Genomic DNA, 20,152 nt, shown 5'->3' with positions numbered 1-20,152 from the left:
CTAAGGTGGAGAACTAAAAGGGAATTTCCTTGTGCTTCTGGAACAAACTGCCTGTTTGTCCCCTAGGAAGATAAAAATGGAATTGCTGTCCTCATCAGGAATGGTTTTGGGATAAAACTTTGCATGAAATTGTGCTTCTTATGTAGTACAATTGTACTGAGCCAAAATTTAAACCTCAGGTAGGCCCATGGGCTCTGACAAAGCTCTACCCAAGTCAGTGGAAACTAATGGGTCCCTTTGAATCTTAATAGCGGCTGGAGAAAAGTCAGTGTTTCACATTTGGGCTTCTTACGAAGACCTCTGCGTGCTTAGCAAGTCCCAGTGAAGAAATTAATCTTACTGAAACACGGGAACACTAGTCAACCTGATGAACTCCATGCTCCTCAGAGAATCTGTCTGGATTTAGTAGGCAAGTGTGGGGGGAAAAGATGAGAGGAGGTAGACAGGCTGGGATTGTTGTATAAACTAAATGCTAGTGGGTAATTTCACCATGAACACTGAATCTTTAGTGCCTGTGCTGGTGACACAATCCCTAGGCAAAAACCTTTTTCACCCAGGAGAAATGAAAAGAAGTGTTTGAACTGCAAGTGCTGAGATGGGGTGGAACTATTTAAATGGTGTGGAAATGATTGAATTATTTCTGTAGCAGATGACATCATCTTTTCCTGCTGGAAGGCAGCCCTTTCTCTTTCTTACAGTACAGTGCTGGCTGGAGACACAGAACAGAGAGCAGGTCTGTGCAGCTCCCCCCAGCATTGCACCTGGTGGTTGGGAAGCCTGACATGGTTTAGCAAGATAGTTATAGGGACAGGCCAGATCTCTTACGGTTCCTATAGATACGAGTCTTCCAGGAAGAGCTGGGACTGGGCAGATATTAGGTGAAAAACACCTGGATGCAAACATCCGCAGCACTAATAGGAAGTCCAGAGCTTTATTTGACCTTCACAGGTGGCATTTGCATCAATAATGGACCATACAAAACCCCACAAGCTCCCCACACCCACCTTGGAGAAGGCTCAGATATTGATCTACATTGCAACTGTGCTATTTGGGCTGCTGTCTGATTGGACATATGCAAGTCTGCAGGAGGTTAGATGTAAGCCTGTAGGAGGCCCTCCCCAGTCTCCTCTCTTAGTTGAGCAAGACCATGCTCAGAACTACTTCCAACACCCAGGCTGGGAGAGCTGCATCTGTACCCATCGTGAGAAAGCAGAATCCCAGGTCATTCATGCTGAAGAGAGTATTAGGAGAGGGGACTGCAAAGTTGCAAGCACAGATAAACAAGGGCACATCCTATGGGATCACTAGAGAGAAGCAGTATTTGTACATGCTAAATCCTAGATGTGTCACATTTAAATGCATGTGTGCACCTATTTCTGGAACATCTGGCTAAAAAGTTGCAGATGCTGCCATTATTTGCACTCTGTGCAGTTAGTAGAATTAGTCCCAGAATCCCCTTTGTGAGAAGGATTAGTGAATCTATGTGGTCTAGCTGCATCACAGTCTGTTTGAAGATTGACAAGATATTTGGGCTTATAGTTAAGTAAAGGATTTCATCCTCCCTTGATCCACCTGTAAGTCTTGTACTTAACTTGCCCGACCCCATTTCTCGCTTCTCCCTTCCATGTGGCCTATCATTGCCTACTAATGTACTGGACTGGGACTTGGGAGACTCGGGGGTCTGTTTGGGGCTCTGCTACTGGCCTATTGGGTGACCTTGAGCTTCTTCCACAGAGTGACCTCCTAGTCACCTCTCTGTGCCTCAGTTTCCCCATCTATAAAACAGGGGCGGTGTATACTAGCCTCCTCCAGAAAGTTCTGAGAGAGCCACTGTTGAAGCTAAGTAAGGACTGGGTTTTATTATGGTGAACAAAAGCTCCTGAATAAACTCATTCAAAACTTCCTGCTTCCCTTTCCTTAGCTTTAGCAGCCACTCCATCCCAACTGGGTCTGTTTACACTTGACTTAGAAGTTTGTACAGTCACTTCACTCCTACGAGACCAACACTTGACCCCTCTTCACTTGCCAAGTGCTTTGCTGACCTCTCCTCCTTTGCGTCTGTAGGCCTTGGAGCTCCCCTTTGCCCTCTGTGTTATGGGCTGAAGGCTTTGCCTCTTCAGGTTCTCCCTCCTTCTGGGAGGACTCACGGCTGGCCTCAGCCTCAGGTGTCCCTGCTTCACTGGTACCATCCAGATCTTCATATCTTTGAACTGGCTCCGATATTCATCCAGCTACTTCTCTCACCTGTTCCTGGGCAACCAGAACGGCCGGCTGACGAGTCCCTAGGCTGGCCACAGAGCTCCCTGGCTTCTAAACCCAAAATCTTAACTTTAAGATTTTTTCATCCCTTTCTTCCTGCTAGACTGCCCGTGGAGTCAGGTCCTGCAACACCCCTTCACCATCCTCTGGAGTTTTGCTCACTCGCTCCCTTCATCCTTGTAACAAGATTTCATTCCTGGGGTCTACCTTCCTTGGCAGACCATCTCACTCAGCACCTCTAGCTCAGGTAATTATAAAATAAAACAGCCCTTAAAAAAAAACCAACAAAAAACTAGGATTCAAAGAGGCCTTCCAGCCCTCCTAACCCCCTCACTGGTTTTCCTCCCTAGCCCTCCTGCCTAGGATTTAGCCCCATACAGGGCCCCAGAAACTTCTCTCACCAATCACTCCCTCCCCACCAGAAAATAAAATTCCTTCCCCCAGCAGCAATCACCTCCCACTGCCCACTCCCAGCCTGTTAAGTCATGCAACTCCTTCCCAGCTGAGTCCAATAATTGACCCAAGCCATTTGATCCCAATCAATTGAGGAAATAGGGTCACTGATTCACCATAGAGCAGGCTGAGTCTGATTCCCCTTGCAGTGTCAGCCAGCCAGTGACACCATCTTGCCTATAACAATGCCAGGGTCCCCCCTTGCCTTCTGCCTGCTCCTTCTGAGCCCTGTTGCAGCCCACGAGCCCATGCCTATTGTCCTTCCCACTTGCACAGCCTTGCAAAGTGTTACCAACCTGCATCCACATTAGGAAACCAGGCCACGTTATTCCTAAGGGCCACTCCCTTCAGCTAGTCCTCCCTCAGGAAACCTCCATGCTTTGCCTTCTTCATTTCTAGTATGTGCCTGCGGCCAATTCAAAACTCTCCCTGTGGACGTGCTGCTCTTTGGAATTGTACCTGTTGCTTTCCTCCTCCCAGCACCTCTGCTCTCCCTTTCCTGGGGTCTCTGTGCAGTTGAGGGATGCTCTTTCAAACATGCTGCAGCTTCCTCCGTGCTAAGGAGCAATTTCCTCTTTCCAAAAGGTGAGGCTGTCCTTTGTGTTATGCCGGATAAAGGGTGCTAATGTGCATGCAAATAATAAAACCACTTGATTTAGAGTAAACTGCAGCTGACCCGTTCCTGCCCTCCCAACCCACAAATCTGGGGTGTGTGGCTTGCTGCTGCTCCTGCTGCTGCTGCTCTGGCATTTTTATGAATGGCCTTGGGAACAGAGAGTAGATCTGACCAGGGATTTGGAAAGGCTCCATCCTTTCTACAACAGGCACTAATCTTGACAAATGATCAGAGCATGGGTTTCCAAGCCAGAGATAAGGCTGTCTGACCACTTCAAGTAGCTGCCTTTTCCCACAAAGAAAGGGGGCTTGTTCTCCTCTGAGCTCCAGCCTCCCTGTGCCCAGACTTCTGGATAAACTCAAATACCCTCTTGGGGGGGGCGGGGAGGGGGGGGTGTTACAAATAACAATAAGAGAAGGCTCCACCCAAGGTACTCGCTGTGTCCAACTGCTCAGGCTTTGTGCATTTACATTCCCTGAGAGTAAGGTTGGGCATCTTTTCAGAAGGACAGAGAGGAGCCCCCTTGATGCTGACATATTTAACCCTTTCACTGTTCTTTCAGCTGGAGGAGATGTCTATGCAGTCCCCGCAAGCTACACCAGGGAAACATGTTTTTATGGACATTCACACCTCAATGCACCTGGGGCTACTACAGGCCAGATGGAAATATGCTCACAGTTGCATCCAGTCCTCACCCCAGAGGGCAGCTGGGGCATTAATCCTGTCGGCATCAATATATACCATGTACCCCCCTGAGCTTTCCTTTTTTATGTCCTTGTGACAAGGCATTTAGCAGAAATCACAGATTTCACTGGAATGTGACAGGCCATGTGGTAAGTGCTTCTGCTGTGGCCTCCAACTTGCAACCTCTCAGGCTGTTAACCACGTGTCTGAGTCCCCTGTGCCACCCTAGACCTCTTCCTGAACTTTAATGGCCCCTGCAGCAACCTGTGAGGAACTTGTTGGAGCACTGCTTCTCAAGATGCCATGTCTTCTTAGGGATGCTGAGAGCCAGGTGCTAATACAGGACATCTGGACACAGAGATCGGGCCTCTGATCTGGATCTGGGAGAGTCTATGGGTTCCAGAGACCAGTTCCACGCTTACGCCCATGCTCTGCCAAGAGACAAAATGTATCCTGGGCCAGTGGATGAAGAACACCAAGAAAACTCTGCCACTGCATGTATGGAATTTATTTTCTTTCCTTCCAACATCCTCAGAGGAGACCCTGGACCACATGGTTGTGGAATGAAGCAGGTTGTTTCTTGTCACCTCCACTGTTCTGCCTCTCTGTCTGCCTCATGTAAATATTGTGGCATACAGGGCACCATGTTAATCTTCTTATTTGTATCATGGTAGGGCCTAAAGGCCCCAGTGGCAATCGGGACTCCATTGTGCCATGCTGCTGAAACACATAATGGGAGGCAGTCAAATAAATACATAAAACAAAATGTGGGTGAACAGAAATGTTATGAACCACATGTTACAGATGGGGAACTGGGACAGTGAATAGCCCATGGTGGCAGAGAGCTGAGAAGGAAACCCAAGTGTCCTGGGGTCTAGCGTCCTACTTTAACAAGACAACCTTTCCATATTAGGAAGAATGAGTACCTGAGGTGCAAGAGATAAAAATGCAATGTTCTTTCCTTCTCTGTCATGTCAGGTCAAAAGGAGAGCTCTAGGGCAGGAGGGGAGAGAAACTTAATCTAGACCCCACAGAAAATCTGTTCACATCACCAACCCATCACAAACAACCCCACTGGCAGTATCTGGGTAGAAGAAAGAGAGACCACAGGCAAGAGCATTATAGGTCAGTGGAGGATGCTCCTAAGGGGCTGTGTGGGAACCCTGGACCAGGAATAGCAGGATGTGTTGCTAGTGAGCAAAGAGGAGCTGCATGGGATGTGGCTCTCAGACCAGATAGAAATGCATTAGCAGAGTTACAGGACAGCTCGGCATGTCCGTCATAGGTGAGGGTCTTGACAGAGCTACCTGGGAGCCTAAGAATAGGGCAGCAATTGCTGGTCTCCTGGGAGGTGAATGGATTGAGCCATGTGAGAGCCTGGTGCTAAACATCGGAGGCTGCTGCTGCTCAGTACAGAAATGCATGGGGATCCTGGACAGGCCGGAGGTGCAATTGGGTGAGAATGAGAAGCGTTACCTGAAATCTTTAAGCGCCCACAACTAGAAGGACTGAGGCTGGTTTAGATCTGGAATGAGGAGCACTGAAGAGAAATGCTAAGCCCCAGGTCTGAGGATGTTTCCTGTCCCAGAGAAGAGCCAATAGGCCAAACTAAGAAACTAACTTGCACTGAGGCACTGTCCCACCCTGCACATGCAGAAGCTTTTACTCAGGTGGGAACCAGAGGTCAGAGGCTGCTCAGTCACTGGCTTGTTGACCCATGAACAGAGCAATTATCAAGCTGATGAGGCCATACCAGTGCTAATTAAAAACCATGCGAGGCAGAACAGGTCACTGTTTGGTGTCAGCCACTTGTGAAATTAGCCTGTAGGCAGCTCCCATAGCCCTGCTTCCGGAGCGGGAAGAGGGAGAAACAGCAGCTTGCTGTAAACCTGCTTTACCATGGCCCACTGAAGTGGGCTGGTCTTTGCCTATTGATTGACCATTTCTGCATCCCTGTGCTATGTTGGTTAACACTCCTGCTTCTCATCCCACCCCAGTCCCCTTCTTTGAACAAACCATACCTGGTCCCTTAGAAGGGAGCGTTCTTCTATTCCCCCAGTGCAAGGACCCAAACCTAGCAAGGCCAGAAAGCCAGGTGAGAAGGAGAATCCATGTGCTGCACCCATGAAAATATAAAGTCATTGAGAAGCCTTCCTGAGCAGAGCCAGCAGGACATCTTCTGGATCACCCATTCAATAGAGGGGAGAGAGCCTATTCAGCAATGACCCCAGTCTATGTATCTTGCAGTATGCAGGGACGACCCCCCCCGCTCTATAGTGTGCAGGGTGGATAAACATAAATGATGTTTAAAAAAATATATATATTTCTTCTTTTTAATTGTATTTTTTTGTTAAGATGCTTAAAAAAAATAAACCTATATACAGATAGTTTTAATTTAAGATATATTAAAGCTCAAATTCATCATGGAATAGGGATTATAACTTCTAATTTTATACTATTTGAGACAATATATTCATGTAACCTTTTTAGAAAAGTTTTATAAATAGGTCACAACAGGCCATGGACTATATTAGGGGACCAATCTTATGGGGTTCCCAGGGGCTCCTCTATAGATTAGTAAAGATTAAAGCATAGGCGATGCCTACGGAGGGCACGGGGGGGCATGTGCCCCCCCTAAAATTGGCCCTCGTTGGCCAGGGAGTGGGGATTGCTGGCTGGAGCCCCTGCTGAGAAGGCAGCTGGACTCCCCCCCCAGCCAGTGATCAGCTGCTGAAAGACCCACCCTCGCAGTTGGCGATTGACCACAAGCACTGGCGGCTCTTCCGGTTTGCTAGTGGCACTTCCGCTAGCAGTGAGCAGCCGCTGGGGGACCACCCCCATTGGCAATCAGCAGCTGGTGCCCCCCCACCCCCACCCCGATCCAGGAGGCACCAGTTATCCATGGATTAAAGAAAACCACTCTACCCAATGGGACTCAGTGCTCAGTCTAAAGATAATTAAGCATTTCTGTGATGCTTAGATTCAATTCTCAAACTGTGGATTTGTGTCTCCAAAGACAACATGCTTGTTAACAGTAGTATATGGAGATTTCATAGATTTCATAGACATTAGGGCTGGAAGGGATCTCAGAAGATCATTGAGTCCAGCCCCCTGCCCCAGGGGCAGGAAGTCAGCTGGGGTCACAGGATCCTAGCAAGATAAATATTCAATTGACTCTTATGAGATGGGAGATAGCAAACCTGATTACCTACCCATCGGCCCTGTTGTCTATCTGCAAGTTTTTGTACAGAGTCAAGCCCTTACCTCGCTCTAAAAGTGCAAAGTTTCAAGAAGTTAAATGAATAAAGGATTGTTGGGGGTGAAGTAGATCTGGGCAAGGAGGAGGAGTCTGGAGATAAATGCAAGGAGGGAGGGGCAGTAGAAATGAAAGAAACATTTTGAGCAGACTGTTCCAGAAGTCTTGAGGGATAAGTTTCTGAGTATAGCCTCTCCATTGATTTGAGATCTAGTGAGGGAATGGTGTGGCAGAAGGGAAAACCTATCATGGCAGCAGGCTTGCCAGGCCATAAAAAAGAGAAGAAATCTAGAAGAAAGTGAAGAAAGCTGCATGCTAATAACATAGGGCTGCAGTGCTCATTTGATGTCCCTCTAATATAAAGTAGCAAAAATATCCCCCAAATATCCATGATTAATTTAGTGAACTGGAGATAGTTTACCTCCCAATGACTTTTTATTGTAAATAAAATAACCAAATCATAGTTCATTTCTCTGATGTAGCTGCAAAATTAATCTGAAAAAAACCCCAAAATAAATCATTGCTTTAAAATGTATAGCATGTACCTTCTAAAAACAAAACCTACATCTATCTCTGAGTTGTGAATAATATGTATTAAGGTTATATCAAACAACAAGAATGCACTTGTTGTAGAAAACAATGATTAAATCATGATTTTAATCATGGTTTAAATTGATTTGATTTAAATCAAATCCACCCTGACACAGTGCATCCATTTACATACGCCTTGGTCATAGTACCTGGAGACTCTTGGCAACCTGCATCAAGAAAGGCAGACAGGCTTGAAGCCTGCTCAGAAATAAACTTCCTGTCCTCCTAACGAGAAAACAATCATCCAGGCCATACCCTGAGCAGAAGCACCCGTACCGCTGCCTTGCTGCCCATGCTCATTATAATACAGGATTTAATTCCAGGGTCCCAAGTTCCTTCTCCAAGAAAACAAAATCAGACAGGCTTGGGCACACGTGGAGTCTGCTGCTCTTCATGGCTGTATCAAATACACACGGACAGGGAAGAAGTGTTTGGGCCATGAAAACAAATCTAATTCTTAGCGTTGGCACTGGAGTGCTTAGCCAGCTCATCACGACATCTTTCCTTTTGTTTGTACAGAATTTGTACAAATCCTCCCTCCTACAAGAGCTCAAAGAGGCTTAGAAATTAAACAGACAGGCCTACCAACCATTCGGGAATCCCTTCATTTATCATGAAGTGCACTGTGCGGGAAACACCCACTTCAGGGATAAAAACTGCTTAACACTCTGCAGCCACGTGGCACAGCGTGCAGCGGGAACGAGAACTAGCCATTCAAATGGGCACACTGTTTGTTATGTGAATCTCCTCCTCTCTTGTGTTCCCACCTTACCTTTCTATGGCCACTGGAAGATTTTCTTTGCCCGCCAATATGTTTGCATCAATTTTTGATCTAATAGAAGGCTCCTTTTGCCCAGGTATGTCATTTATTTGTGCCCACACAGTCTCAGTGCCTGGATCCTTTCCCCTCTGGTGCTGCTAAGCTGCTTCTCGCTTGTCCATGGAGAACAAATGGAGCTCATTCTTTTGTTGTTTCTCTTCATCTGTCTGAGTGGGTGGCCACTACCCTCAGGCATTGAGGGATACCAAGGGAGAAATCAGTGATGGAGGAATACCAGCTTGTGTAAGTCTCCCACAGGCCATGGGCAAGGCATGACACAGCCTTGGCCCCATTTGTTTGGCACTTCTGCATCCTCCTTGCTGAGTTTGGAATCAGCTCATCTTTCAGGTGAGACCGAGTGACCTCTGCTGGACAGAGGAGTGTTGTTGTCCAGCCAGGGCCCATACTTGGCCTCTGTACTGAGGGACTTTGGAGAAAGCATTTCTGTGGAAGTGGCAGAGTGGTTCTTCTCCCTCCCTCCCCACCCACTCTTCTGCCATAGCCACCTGCCAGACAGCTCCCCAGCCTGACTATACAGCCATGGTGTCAAGATGCAGGGATGCTACAAGTGACAGGCATTTTCATGTATTGTGCTGAATCATACAGTAATGGACAATGATCTTGGAGTACAGAAGGGGTCCTAGGAAGCTAAGACCACAGTCAGTGGCAAGTCTCACCTGCCTGAGGGCAGTTGCCACAAGGAACACAATGGGCGGGTGACATGAATATGTATCGCTGCCAAGCACAACAATGTATAGGACAGAGAATGGGACAGTGGCGCCCCACGGGAGTATGCACCACCGGCAGTGGCGCGCCACAGGAGAATGCATTTGGCTGCATGAGGTCTGCTGGTCCCGAGAGAACTTGGATCATCCCTTCCCAAAGCTGCAGCAGACTTTAGCCGGCTGTTTCCACACATCACTCCCCTCACTAGGGCACTCACCAGCCTTTACAAAGGAGACTAAACCACCTGACCAAACCAAACCCCACGGACTCTCTCCTACCCAATTAGTTTCTCAGGTCCGGTGCCTCTTTTTAACAGTCTAGTGTCCAGGTTGGTGCCAACTGCCGCTGTCCAGGCATTGGGATTGTTGTCTTCACCCTGCCCGCCCCCCCCTTCCGACCAACGGGACTGTGCCAGCCATAGCCGTGGAAATCAGGAGCAACACACATCCAGCATAAGCTACCTAGGCACACTGGGCACACACCAGCAGAGTGCCTAGGATGCACCTGTTGTACTGGCATCTCTGCAAGGGAGGGGGAAGAAGGCCTTGCGACTGAAAGCTGAGTTGTTTTAGACATCGCTCTCTTTCCTTCTCCTCTCTGCCTAACTTGGGAGAGTTTCCTAAATACCCAGGAAGAGCAAATGCCCTTTACCACCTGGGTCAGAGGAGCCTGGCCGCCCGTCAGAGCTGGTGCTCAGGCTCTCCATCCCCTGCCAAGGTGAGGGGACCTCCCCTCAGCCCCCAGGTGACTTTTGTTAGAGGCTGTGGACTGCCCCCAGCACCTGCCCCCTGGCAGGGCTGGCAGGACCCAGCTGGCGGGGGCCTGCGGCAAAAGGGAGGGTAAAAGTGACCCTGGCTCGGGCCCCCCTCACCCTCTCCCTCTGCTCCTTGCCTCTGTCGCTGTGCTGTCTCGGCCGAGCTGGGGCTCGGCGCTGCCGGCGGGGGGCTGCTGTCTGCCTGACGGGCCGGCACTTCAGAGGGCAGGAGGAGGAGGAGGGGGAGATGGCCGCAGTATTATGCTAATGCAGGGAGCTGGACCCGCCTTTCCCCCTGCCCTAGCGGAGCCGGGGCTGGTGCGGAGACGGCGGAGGAAGGGAAGGAGGCTACAAAAGCGGCGCGGAGCTGAGGGCGGCGAGCGGCGCAGGTCCCCGCGGCGGAGGAGCGAGGGCGCCCGGCGGCTGCAGCCCGCGCCGGGGCCGGGGCCGGGGAACATGAGCAGGACGAGCGCCGCGGCCGGGACCCCCCTGTGCGGGGCTCTGCTCTGCTCCCTCTGCCTGGGGGCGCTGATGGCTCTGGCCGGTGCCAAAGGGACTTTCTACCAGCACCCGCCCCCCGTGCCCTACAGCAGCCGGTACAACCTCTACACCTCCGGATCCAGCCCGCAGCTCAGCCCGGGCAAGCCCATGGGCAGACACAAGTAAGCCGCTGCTCCGGGTCTCTCCTTCCAGGCGATCGGGGACGCAGCCACCGCCGAGCCCCGCCACGAGGGACCGGGTCCCGCGCGGGCATGCGAGGCTGGGGCAGAGGCTTGCCCCTGGCAGCGTAGCTCTGGGAGAGCGGCCGCACTGCTTTGGGGTTTGGTGCCAGGGCCCCTTGGCCCAGCCCAGAGCAGCAGATTAAACTGGGTTTTACAAAAAAATCTGGAATGAGCTTCTGGAAAAGGGGCTGGAAAGAGGTAACTCACTTTCTTTCTTGCAGCTGCAGGAGAGGGGCCAGCGTGTGGCTCCAGGCCGCTCTAGGAGGAAGCGTGAGGGGTGACGGGGGCAATAAATAGTGGCAGTGCCAGCAAGAGGTGGCCAAGCACCCATAGGTTTTCCAGCTGCACAGGGCTCAAGCAGCAGCTGTGGCTGGACACCACTTAGCCACAGGTGGGGACAAGAGGGAAGGGGTCTCTCTGGAGGATGCCAGGCGTCCCGCTCATTTTTTACCTGGCTGGTTGCGGTTCGGAGGAGGGTGGCTACCAGCTCCACCTGCCTTGCTTGCTGGCTTTGTTAATAAGGCATTGCAAGGAGTTTGTAAAGGCATTGTGGCTAAAAATTGATGGTAAATTCACGCACTGCCTTTCCTCCAACTGAGAGGAGCTGGCTTCTAGGCTGGAGCAGCCCTGTGCAAAGCTGAACAATCGCCTGGATTCCTACCAGCATCACCCCAGGCAGAATTTGTCCCTGCGGACGGACAGAACCAGGCAGCACATCCTGGGGCTGCAGGGGATGGAGCCATCTAGACAGGCTGGAGGAGCTCGTTCCTCGAGGGGGTAGTGTGTGGGGGAGTGACCAGGTAGAGGTGGGGACGAAGACTCGAAGGGCTCTTCAGGGCACAGAGGGGGGGCACCAGAGAGCACTGGCAGGGTTGGGTCAGGATGGTTGTCCCTGGTGGGAAGTTGCCAGTGCTTGCAGAGAGGGTGTGGTGATGCAGCAGAGACCCCTTCTCATCTGGCCTGGGGCAGCCGCACTCCTGGAATGTGCAGCCCTGCTTTCCCTGGCCTCTTGTTGGGTCCCAGATGCTACTTACTGGGTCAATTTAAGTCCTGTGCAGGGCTGATTGGATTGATTTTAAATGTAACCATAGCCTTTCAAGCAGGGGTGGGCAATTATTTGGGCAGAGGGCCACTTACTGAGTTTTGGCAAGCCATTGAGGGCTGCATGACAGGCAGCCAGGGGCAGATAAATATTAATTTCCTAAATTTTTTAGGGGCCCCACGGGCCAGATAGAATAGCCTGGCAGCCACATCCGGCCCACAGGCCACATTTTGCCCACCCCTGCTCTAAAGAGTGGTCGCCCTGAGACCAATGCTAGTGGCTCCTCTGGGACTTGCACTGCTTAGGGGGATGCTCTTCAGTTTGACCTGTTCCCTCCCCTTCCCCACTGCAGTGCTTCACTCCAGTCTTCTCACCAGGCCCTCCCATGTTCCCTCCTTCTCATAGTGTTTACCTCCCTCTGCCCCATTAGCTGCTGCCACCCTTGGCAGCCGCTGCTTCCAAATATCTCCCTCCTCCCCCATGCCAGGATGGGCCAAGCTCATGTGCTAACTCATTACTACCCTCCCCTGGAATTCCACCCTTCACCCAGTGCTCCAGCCTTCCCATGGGTGACAGCGGGGGAATGAAGCTTTCCCTTGCTCTGGCTGGCCTGGCACTATAGCTAGCTGGGGCTGCTTGGCAGATGGGCTGGGAAGTACTAGTAGATCGCAGCTTCTCTACAGTTATGCCCTCAGCCCAGCTCTGCCCCTCCTCCTTTCTGCTCCAACATGCCCAGCGACTGCAGCAGTTCTCAAGCTTCTTAGACTCAAGGCACCCCTCACTGGACTCGCGGCATGCCGCCGTAACTTGTGTGAGCTGAGCAGCACCCCATTAAAAAAACTAACTTATTAAAGTGCTTGCCTCCTTGCAGAGGGGCAGGGCAGAGGTCTGGCCTGAATTTATCTGCTTAGTTCCTCACACCTTGCAGCAGCCTTCAAAAGATCTTGTGGCACCCTGGTCCCTCAACCCAGTGGTTGAGAACCACTGAGATATGTCTCAGCCAAACCCAGGAAAGCTGGAATGACAGGGAGAAAAAGCTCAGCCTCAGTCCAGTGAGTGGGAAAGCTGGATTATCTTTTTTCCTCCATTTTTGAGGGAGCAGAGAGAATGCTCCATGGGAAACCAAATCAGGATACTTCAGCTCTTCTGTATGGAGAGGAGGCTGATAATGTTGAATGTAGCCAAACATGGTGCAAGCAGGTCTGGGCAGGATATACACACATATCCACTTCTCTAACCAATGCTCCTCATTCCTGACAGGCTCCCATTGTTATTCTAGATCTGGCACCCTCCCAGAACACCTCAACCCCAGGGAGTCTATCTCTTGCTGTATTAGCTCTGCTCCTCTCATGAGCAGGCCCTGCCACCTGTGCCTAAGTAATGGCGCGACATGGGATGACTGGACAACCGCACCTTAAGAATTAGGCTGAGAACCCCAATGTGCTTCCTTTGTGACCAAACTAGAATGATCTCCTAGAGGTGAAGTCTGTGATGCTGCACCTCCTTGCTGCCTCTGCCCTAGACAGGGGATGCTTGGACAACCAGAGCCATTCCTAGTTTGTGGTTTAGCATCAGACAACAAGACCTTCTTACATCACAGTGCTGTTTCCTACCCCCACGAGTTCACTGAGCCCCATCTGCTTTTTCCCATAGACTCACTGCAGCCATCTCAACCTTTGGCTTTATCCCTGCAGCCTGCTCTGAGCCTGCAGAGCCATCTGCTGTGTTGCTGTCCCCTTAATCCTCCCCTGTGAAATTCTCTGTTTTCTCTGCCCCTATGGGCAGCATGGCCCATCTGGTTCTCTCTGCCTCCCTGCATGGGAGCCTTCCTCTCCTGACCTCAATCCACAAGTGCCCAGCTTGATCCTACTGTATGTGGTGCTCCACCCTGCCAACTGGGCTCCCATATGGATCAGAGGCTGAGCGATCACAGAAAGTGAACTGTGACTTGGCAGCATTTTGCCACTGGAAAAGAAAGAACATGACAGGGCAGAACTGTCCTGCTGGGCACATCAACTATCCAGCTGGGCACCAAGTGACACAGCCCAAGGCTCATTTGCTTCAGCCACTGGCAGCCACAAGCTGCCCAGGGTTTTACCACTCAGGCAAGCTGCTATTTAGGGGTGGGGCTATTCCCCATAAGGGAGATACAGACAGAGCAGGTAAAGAGGCTCCAGCTAATGGTCTTGTTTTCTCAGGGTCTGGAAAACAAGTGCAAAACCAGCTTAAATTGTACTAAGACCCGGTCTACACCAGAAGAACTACCAGAGGGAAGGAGCTGGTTACAAAACAGCTGTCCCATGGTGGTTCAGTCTTGCAGTGCAGGTGGGACCACTTGGAGATTTAAGTACATTCTCAAATCCTATCATATAATCATAGAAAAGTAGGGCTGGAAGGGACCTCCAGATATCATCTAGCCCAACCTCCCCCACCAGAGGCAGGATCATCTCTATCCAAATCATCCTATACCAACCCATTGTCTAACCTACTAGCAAAGCTACACAATCAACCCTGAAAAACGCAAGCCATAACACCCTAACCTGCCACAGGTAAAGCAGGGAGTCAATGGCCCTGCTGAAGCCAAAGACTTTTGAGAGGCTGGAAGGAAGGAACATGGATCAATTTTGCCTACACATCAAGATAGCTTAGAAGAGTGCTAGTTGGAGGCAGGAGCAGGGCAGCCTGCATTGGATTTCTGTGCCCTGCATGAGATGGACTCCAGCAAAAATACAATGCAGTTGCATGGATTCTGTGCAGCCCATCTCAATGCAGGCTTGTAGGCATGAGGAGCCTAATGACTGAGGACAAAGGGGCAGCCACCAGCCAGGAAGGGTCCTGTGGAAAGGGGGAAACCATTGTCAGCACTTGTGGACAGGTAGAGAGCTGGGTGTATGGAGAAGCAGACTGTGTGCATGCATCCTGCAACCAGAGCTTCCTCCCTAGACTGCAAGCACATGCAGAAGGCTGGGCTGAAGTCTTGCAGCATCACTGTGCTCCGGGCTGAGAGCAGAGCCTGGAGTGTTCGATCTCTGTTGTAACCTAAGCAAAGATGCTGGATGTGCCCATGTCCATATAGAGAAGAATGTAGATCTGAGTCCCAAAGCCATTCACTTGCTGGCAGGGAAACACTGTGCCCCCCCTCCACAGAGAGGCATTAGCCCTTCTGTTTCCTGAGGCTTGCCAGGGCTGGCACTAGCAGCAGCAGCACCTCCCTTCTGTGGTTTCTGGGGTTGTTACAGCTGAAGGGAAGGGAAGTCCCAGGAGGAATTATATTAGCATGGGGAAAACCGGCCCCAATTCATCAGACCCAACCGCAGCCTGGAGCCCCTCACAGAGGGGGAAATCTTGGACTGATTTTTCCCTACTACTTTTTCTCCCTGCTGAGTCACAGCCAGACTAAGAAGCAGCAGCCTCAAAGTACAGCCTGGGTTTATACCCAGCCAAACCTAGAGAGCTCTGGAGACCATGTGAGCTGACTTCCTGAGAGAGCCAAAGCAAAGGCACTCAGGTGTGCATGGCCCAATCCTGGACACGGGAGACTTCTGCACATGGTGGTTCTGAGGAGCTGGGCTTCTGGGTGCTTATCCTCATCAGGCATCTGAGTGGCCCCATCCAGAGGGGCCAGCTCCATGCCTTATGAATGGCCACACATTGCAGAGATGGGTAATGTAGCTCAGGGTATCTGGACTCAGGACCTCTCTTGATGGAGCTCCTGATACCTTAGAACCCAACACCTCACTCCTTGCTGCACAGCACAACTCCTCCTTCTGCTTTAACTGCATCCTGATGCAGCAAGGGGCAGTGCAGGGACCATGCCTGCACAGCAGTGCTCAGAGGCATGCCTCAGATTCACCAATGCAAAAAAAAAAAGAAGTCCACACAACTTTCAGCTCTTCCCATTCCTTCCTACAGACTCCAGCATACAGCTGGATGTGGGGCTCCTGGGGGTGGGGGGCTCCAGTCTGAGCTCTCTTGCTGTGACTTTTCCAGGTCAGTGGTGTTGGTTAATTAATTATTCCAAGTGAACGAGCAGACTGAGGGAGCCCTCTAGCTGCCTAACCCTATAGGAGACCTCAGGCGCAGGCATTAGCCAGTTGCAGGTAAATCCTGGACTGGACGGGTCTTTTGTGCCACTCCCTTCTATGGGGGTTGGTCGCAGTGCGTCCCTCCACCCCCAGCAGAGGATTCCTTGCTACTCCCTCCTGACTGTGGTCTGTTATTCCCACTGTAGGAGTTACTGCGCATACGTGGTACAGAGGAACGTGACATGTGCCCTGCAGGATGGGGCCGAAAGCTACGTGAAGGCAGAGTATCACAAGTGCAGCTGGGGGCCTAAGTGCCCAGGGAAAGTCCTGTGAGTATCCATGGGATATAGTCATGCTTGTGACCTTGGGGAGATGGCGGGGTCATGGAGACTCAGCTGGGAGAAGCATTTGCTCTTATGTGAGACATACTGGCACTGCAGTGCAAGCATGTAGTCTTCCTGTCGCTGTCCCAGAGCTGGGCTGCCTGTACCCTGCCTGGATGAGGCTTATCTGGGTTCCTACTGACAGTAACAGCAGGGAATCCATAGGTTTGCCTCAATGAAACACCAGAAGAGGTGTGGGTCAGCTGATGGGGTAGCAGCTTGGGTCTCAAGAGATCAGGGCTCTACCCCTGGCGCAGCCACAAATTTGCTTTCTGACCTTGGGCAAGTCAGGCCACCTCTTGGGGCCTCTCCCTTTTTGCCCAGCCTTTCCATGTCTGGTCAGTTTGGACTGTCAGCTCTTTGGGGTGGGAACTGTCTCTGTGTCTGCACAGCACGTAGCACAGGAAAGCTCTGATCTCAGCCAGGACTTCAGCGTACTCTTCTGCTATCAACAGTACAAAGTAACACAGGAGTCAGGAGCAGGCCAACCTGCACTGAATTTCTGTTCCTGTTGTGGCATGGACTCCAGCAAATATGGGTGGAGGGTGGAGACAGGCCCAACCTGGGTCCCCAATTCGCAGCCCCCTTGAACTTTGGGGAAGTCCAGCTCTGGATCTAGTCCTCAGAGTTCAACTCCCAGCTTCATGTGCTCCCTGGCAATAATCTAGCGAGCAAAAGATCCTTTGCCACTCATACTGCACTTCCCTGTGGCTCAGGGAAGGAGAGTGACTTGCCCAAGACCACACAGTACATCAGTAGCAGAGCCATGAACAGAAGCATGACTGTGGTGCTCATTTCTGGTCAGAGATGGAGCAGTAGTAGAAGGGGGTGTAGAGCCAGGCAATGAAAAGGTTAGAGGGGAGAGAGACATCTGAATAGGGAGAGAAGGTTTTATTTAGAGAGGAGCAAGGGGACATGTCTGAGTTGGAAGTGCAGAAAGGGTAAGCAACACTCCTAGGTAGAAGACAGTGTAGAGATGCACCTTATAGACGTATTCAGTCAGAGATGCATAAACTTCCATGAGCCAGAGCTCACTTCATAGATTCATAGATTTTCGGGCTGGAAGGAACCTCACAAGATCATCGGGTCCAGCCCCCCACCCAAGGGACAGGAAGTCTGCTGGGGTCAAGTGATCCCAGCAAGATAAGCATCCAAATGTGTTTAAGGGCATCCAAAGTAGGTACTTGCACCACTTCTGGGGGGGGTCTGCTCCAGACTTTGGGAACTTGGACAGTAAAGAAGTTTTTCCTTATGTCCAGTCTAAAACGATCTTCCAGGAGTTTGTGACCGTTAGACCTTGTCTTCCCTTGGGGTGTCACGGTGAACAGACATTCTCCCAGTTCCTGGTGTACACTCCTAATATATTTATAGGCCTCCACCAAGCCCCACCTGAGCCTTTGCTTTTACAGGCTGACGAATCCCATGTCTCTCAGCCTTTCCTCATAAGACTTGTTCTCTTGTCCTCTGATCATCTGTGTGGCTCTCCTCTGGACTCTCTCAAGCTTCTTCACATCATTCCTAAAGTGCGGAGCCCAGAACTGAATGAAGTACTCTAACTATGGCCTCACCAAGGCCGAGTACAGCAGGAGGATGACTTCTTGGGTCTTTTGCTGCCTTTCCTTCAGGCTGGGATGGACTTCCCTTGTGCTTCAAGGATTGTATCCTTAAGAGTGACCACTCTTCATGGACTCCTCTCTCTCTCTCTTCATCAGATGCTATGAAAGGACATGCACAGATGAAGCGAGCTCTGGCTCACAGAAGCTTATGAATCTCTGATTTAGTTAGTTTATAAGGTGCATCTTTACCTTACCTTCTGCTTGACTTCAGACTGACACAGCTAACTACCTCTCTCAAAAGAGTCCTAGTTACCCATTCTTATAGCATGGAGGGCCATGAGTAAAACTGAAAGGCAGCGCACCAAAAACCAACCAACCAAGGACATACTTTTCTCTACAAGCATAACCAACCCATGGGACTCCTTGCTACAGGACAGCATCACAGTCCAGAACTTAGCAAGACACAGAAAAAGATTAGTATGTTCACGACTGGTAGGATCCATCACAGTTGCATTCAGTAAGATAAATTATAAACCCGCATGCTTCAAGACAAAGGACAGCTATTGTCTGCCTGAGCTCAGAAAGAAAGCTGCCTTCTGGGATGGTAAGAGAATCCTGACTGCAGGTTTTCCATGCCCTGCCCATAGCGCCTCTGCTCCCACTGAGGGAGCCAGTCTCCCTGCCTGGCATTAGTGCCCGTGAGGCAGGGGTCCTTCCTCACAGAGCTGCCATCTCTTTTCAGGAATGGCTTGGCTCTTCTGTAAACAGAAGGCCTTAGCTCTTAGGGCCAGGGTTCAAATTATAGGGGAGCTTGGGGGGGCTGAGCCCCCACCCCATAAGAGATGAGAACCCCCTGACCTGCCCCATTCCTCTGGCGGAGGCAGCAGCTCCTTCTGGCTGCCACCGCCGCAGATCCCCCCAAGAGTCAGGGTGTAATTCAAACCCTGCTTAGGGCCCATTTATGCATAAGTGCACAGCTCCCACCATGGAGAGAGAAGACTGAGGCCCAATCCAAGGAACACAAGCAAGCATGGGGAGGGATCAACTGGGGTCTGTCCCTGTTAAGGAGATGAAGGGCAGGCTCCTGCAAAGCTGGAGACAACTCTACTGAGCTTTCAAGGTGAAAACGTTTTATCCCTGGAGAAACAAGATGGCAGTACTCCTTTTTGGGCACCACAGAGATCACACAAGTTAAAGCAATCACCCCTTTTTCCCCTCCCCTTCAGCACTACTCCGCTCATGCCAGCATATCTCCTTCCCTTCCTTCTAACCAGACCTGCCCACTCTTCTCATATCTGGGTGAAATGATGCTGAGCAAAGACCCACCTGTGACTTGATGACTTCCAAAGGGAAACTGCTCATGCTAACCCACAAACCCTCTGCCAGAGGCCTCATCCTACCTGTACATCTCAGGAATTAGTCATTCACCTGTAACCTCTGGGTGGGATAAAGCAGCAATTCTCCTGCTGTATTCAATGTGTCAGCATGAGTGAACTTAAGTGCTCTGTGGAGGTGATCTTTCCCTTTCTCCATGGACAGTTGTCTCACTGATCTCCAAGGATCCACCCCACCACGGGTCCCCCAAGGCTAGGGTATTGCTGGTCAGAAAACAAGGATTCTTTTTCTGCTGAAAATTTCAAAGCAAATTAAAAGGATATTGTTTTCAACTACATTTTCCGTAAAATTTTGGAATTTTTTAGATTAAATTTTTAATTAAATTTTTAATTAAAATCTAAATCCCAATTTTCATATGGCAACTCTGTGACAGTCTCACAGAAGGGGAAAGGAGGGTTCCTTGTGTTCTCATTTCTCTCCATGGGCTGGGCTTGCTCCTGGGACCGCTCTCCCTGATTAAAATGAGAAGTGCATCATGGGAATCCGTGACTATGGTGCATTGTGGGAGATGTAGTGCAATGCCTAGAGAAGAATGGGGACATGAGGCTACTAGCCTACAGTTCTAAGGCAGTGTGGCAGCATGTGCAAATTAAGATACTCTATGTGCCAAACATAAGGAATGAGAGGGGAGGGGGAGTAACCAAAAATCAGTCTTGTGTGGCAAACAGAGGCTTTTAGTGAAAAATGCCCGTGCTTCAAACACCTCCATATGAACCGTATGACCATATGACACCTCCATAGAAGCATATGACTTGTGCTTCTCTAGCACCTGCACCCAAGGATCCAAAGGCCCCTACAAACATTTGTGAGGCCTGGCCTTGCCCTGAGGGATGCAAAGCAGAGTTGTCATCCCCTTTCGTTAATGGGGCA

General features: G+C 50.6%; 1 protein-coding gene across 1 annotated transcript in view; it reads left to right on the top strand.

Annotated features, from left to right (window-relative positions):
* Positions 1–10,411: 10,411 nt before the first annotated feature.
* EMILIN3 (elastin microfibril interfacer 3) overlaps positions 10,412–20,152 on the top strand; it is a 33,124-nt gene continuing 23,383 nt past the window's right edge. Inside the window, exons 1-2 of the mRNA XM_019509799.1 lie at positions 10,412–10,821; positions 16,155–16,277. Coding sequence (XP_019365344.1) covers positions 10,421–10,821; positions 16,155–16,277 — 524 coding nt within the window. The 5' untranslated portion in view covers positions 10,412–10,420. The remainder of the gene's footprint in view (positions 10,822–16,154; positions 16,278–20,152) is intronic.

The sequence above is a fragment of the Gavialis gangeticus genome, unplaced genomic scaffold (genome assembly GCF_001723915.1).
Source record: "Gavialis gangeticus isolate Ggan-Ray unplaced genomic scaffold, GavGan_comp1, whole genome shotgun sequence".
Classification (NCBI taxonomy): Eukaryota; Metazoa; Chordata; order Crocodylia; family Gavialidae; genus Gavialis; species Gavialis gangeticus.
The sequence above is the reverse complement of the archived record's forward strand: the minus strand, read 5'-3'. Positions and strand labels throughout refer to the sequence as shown.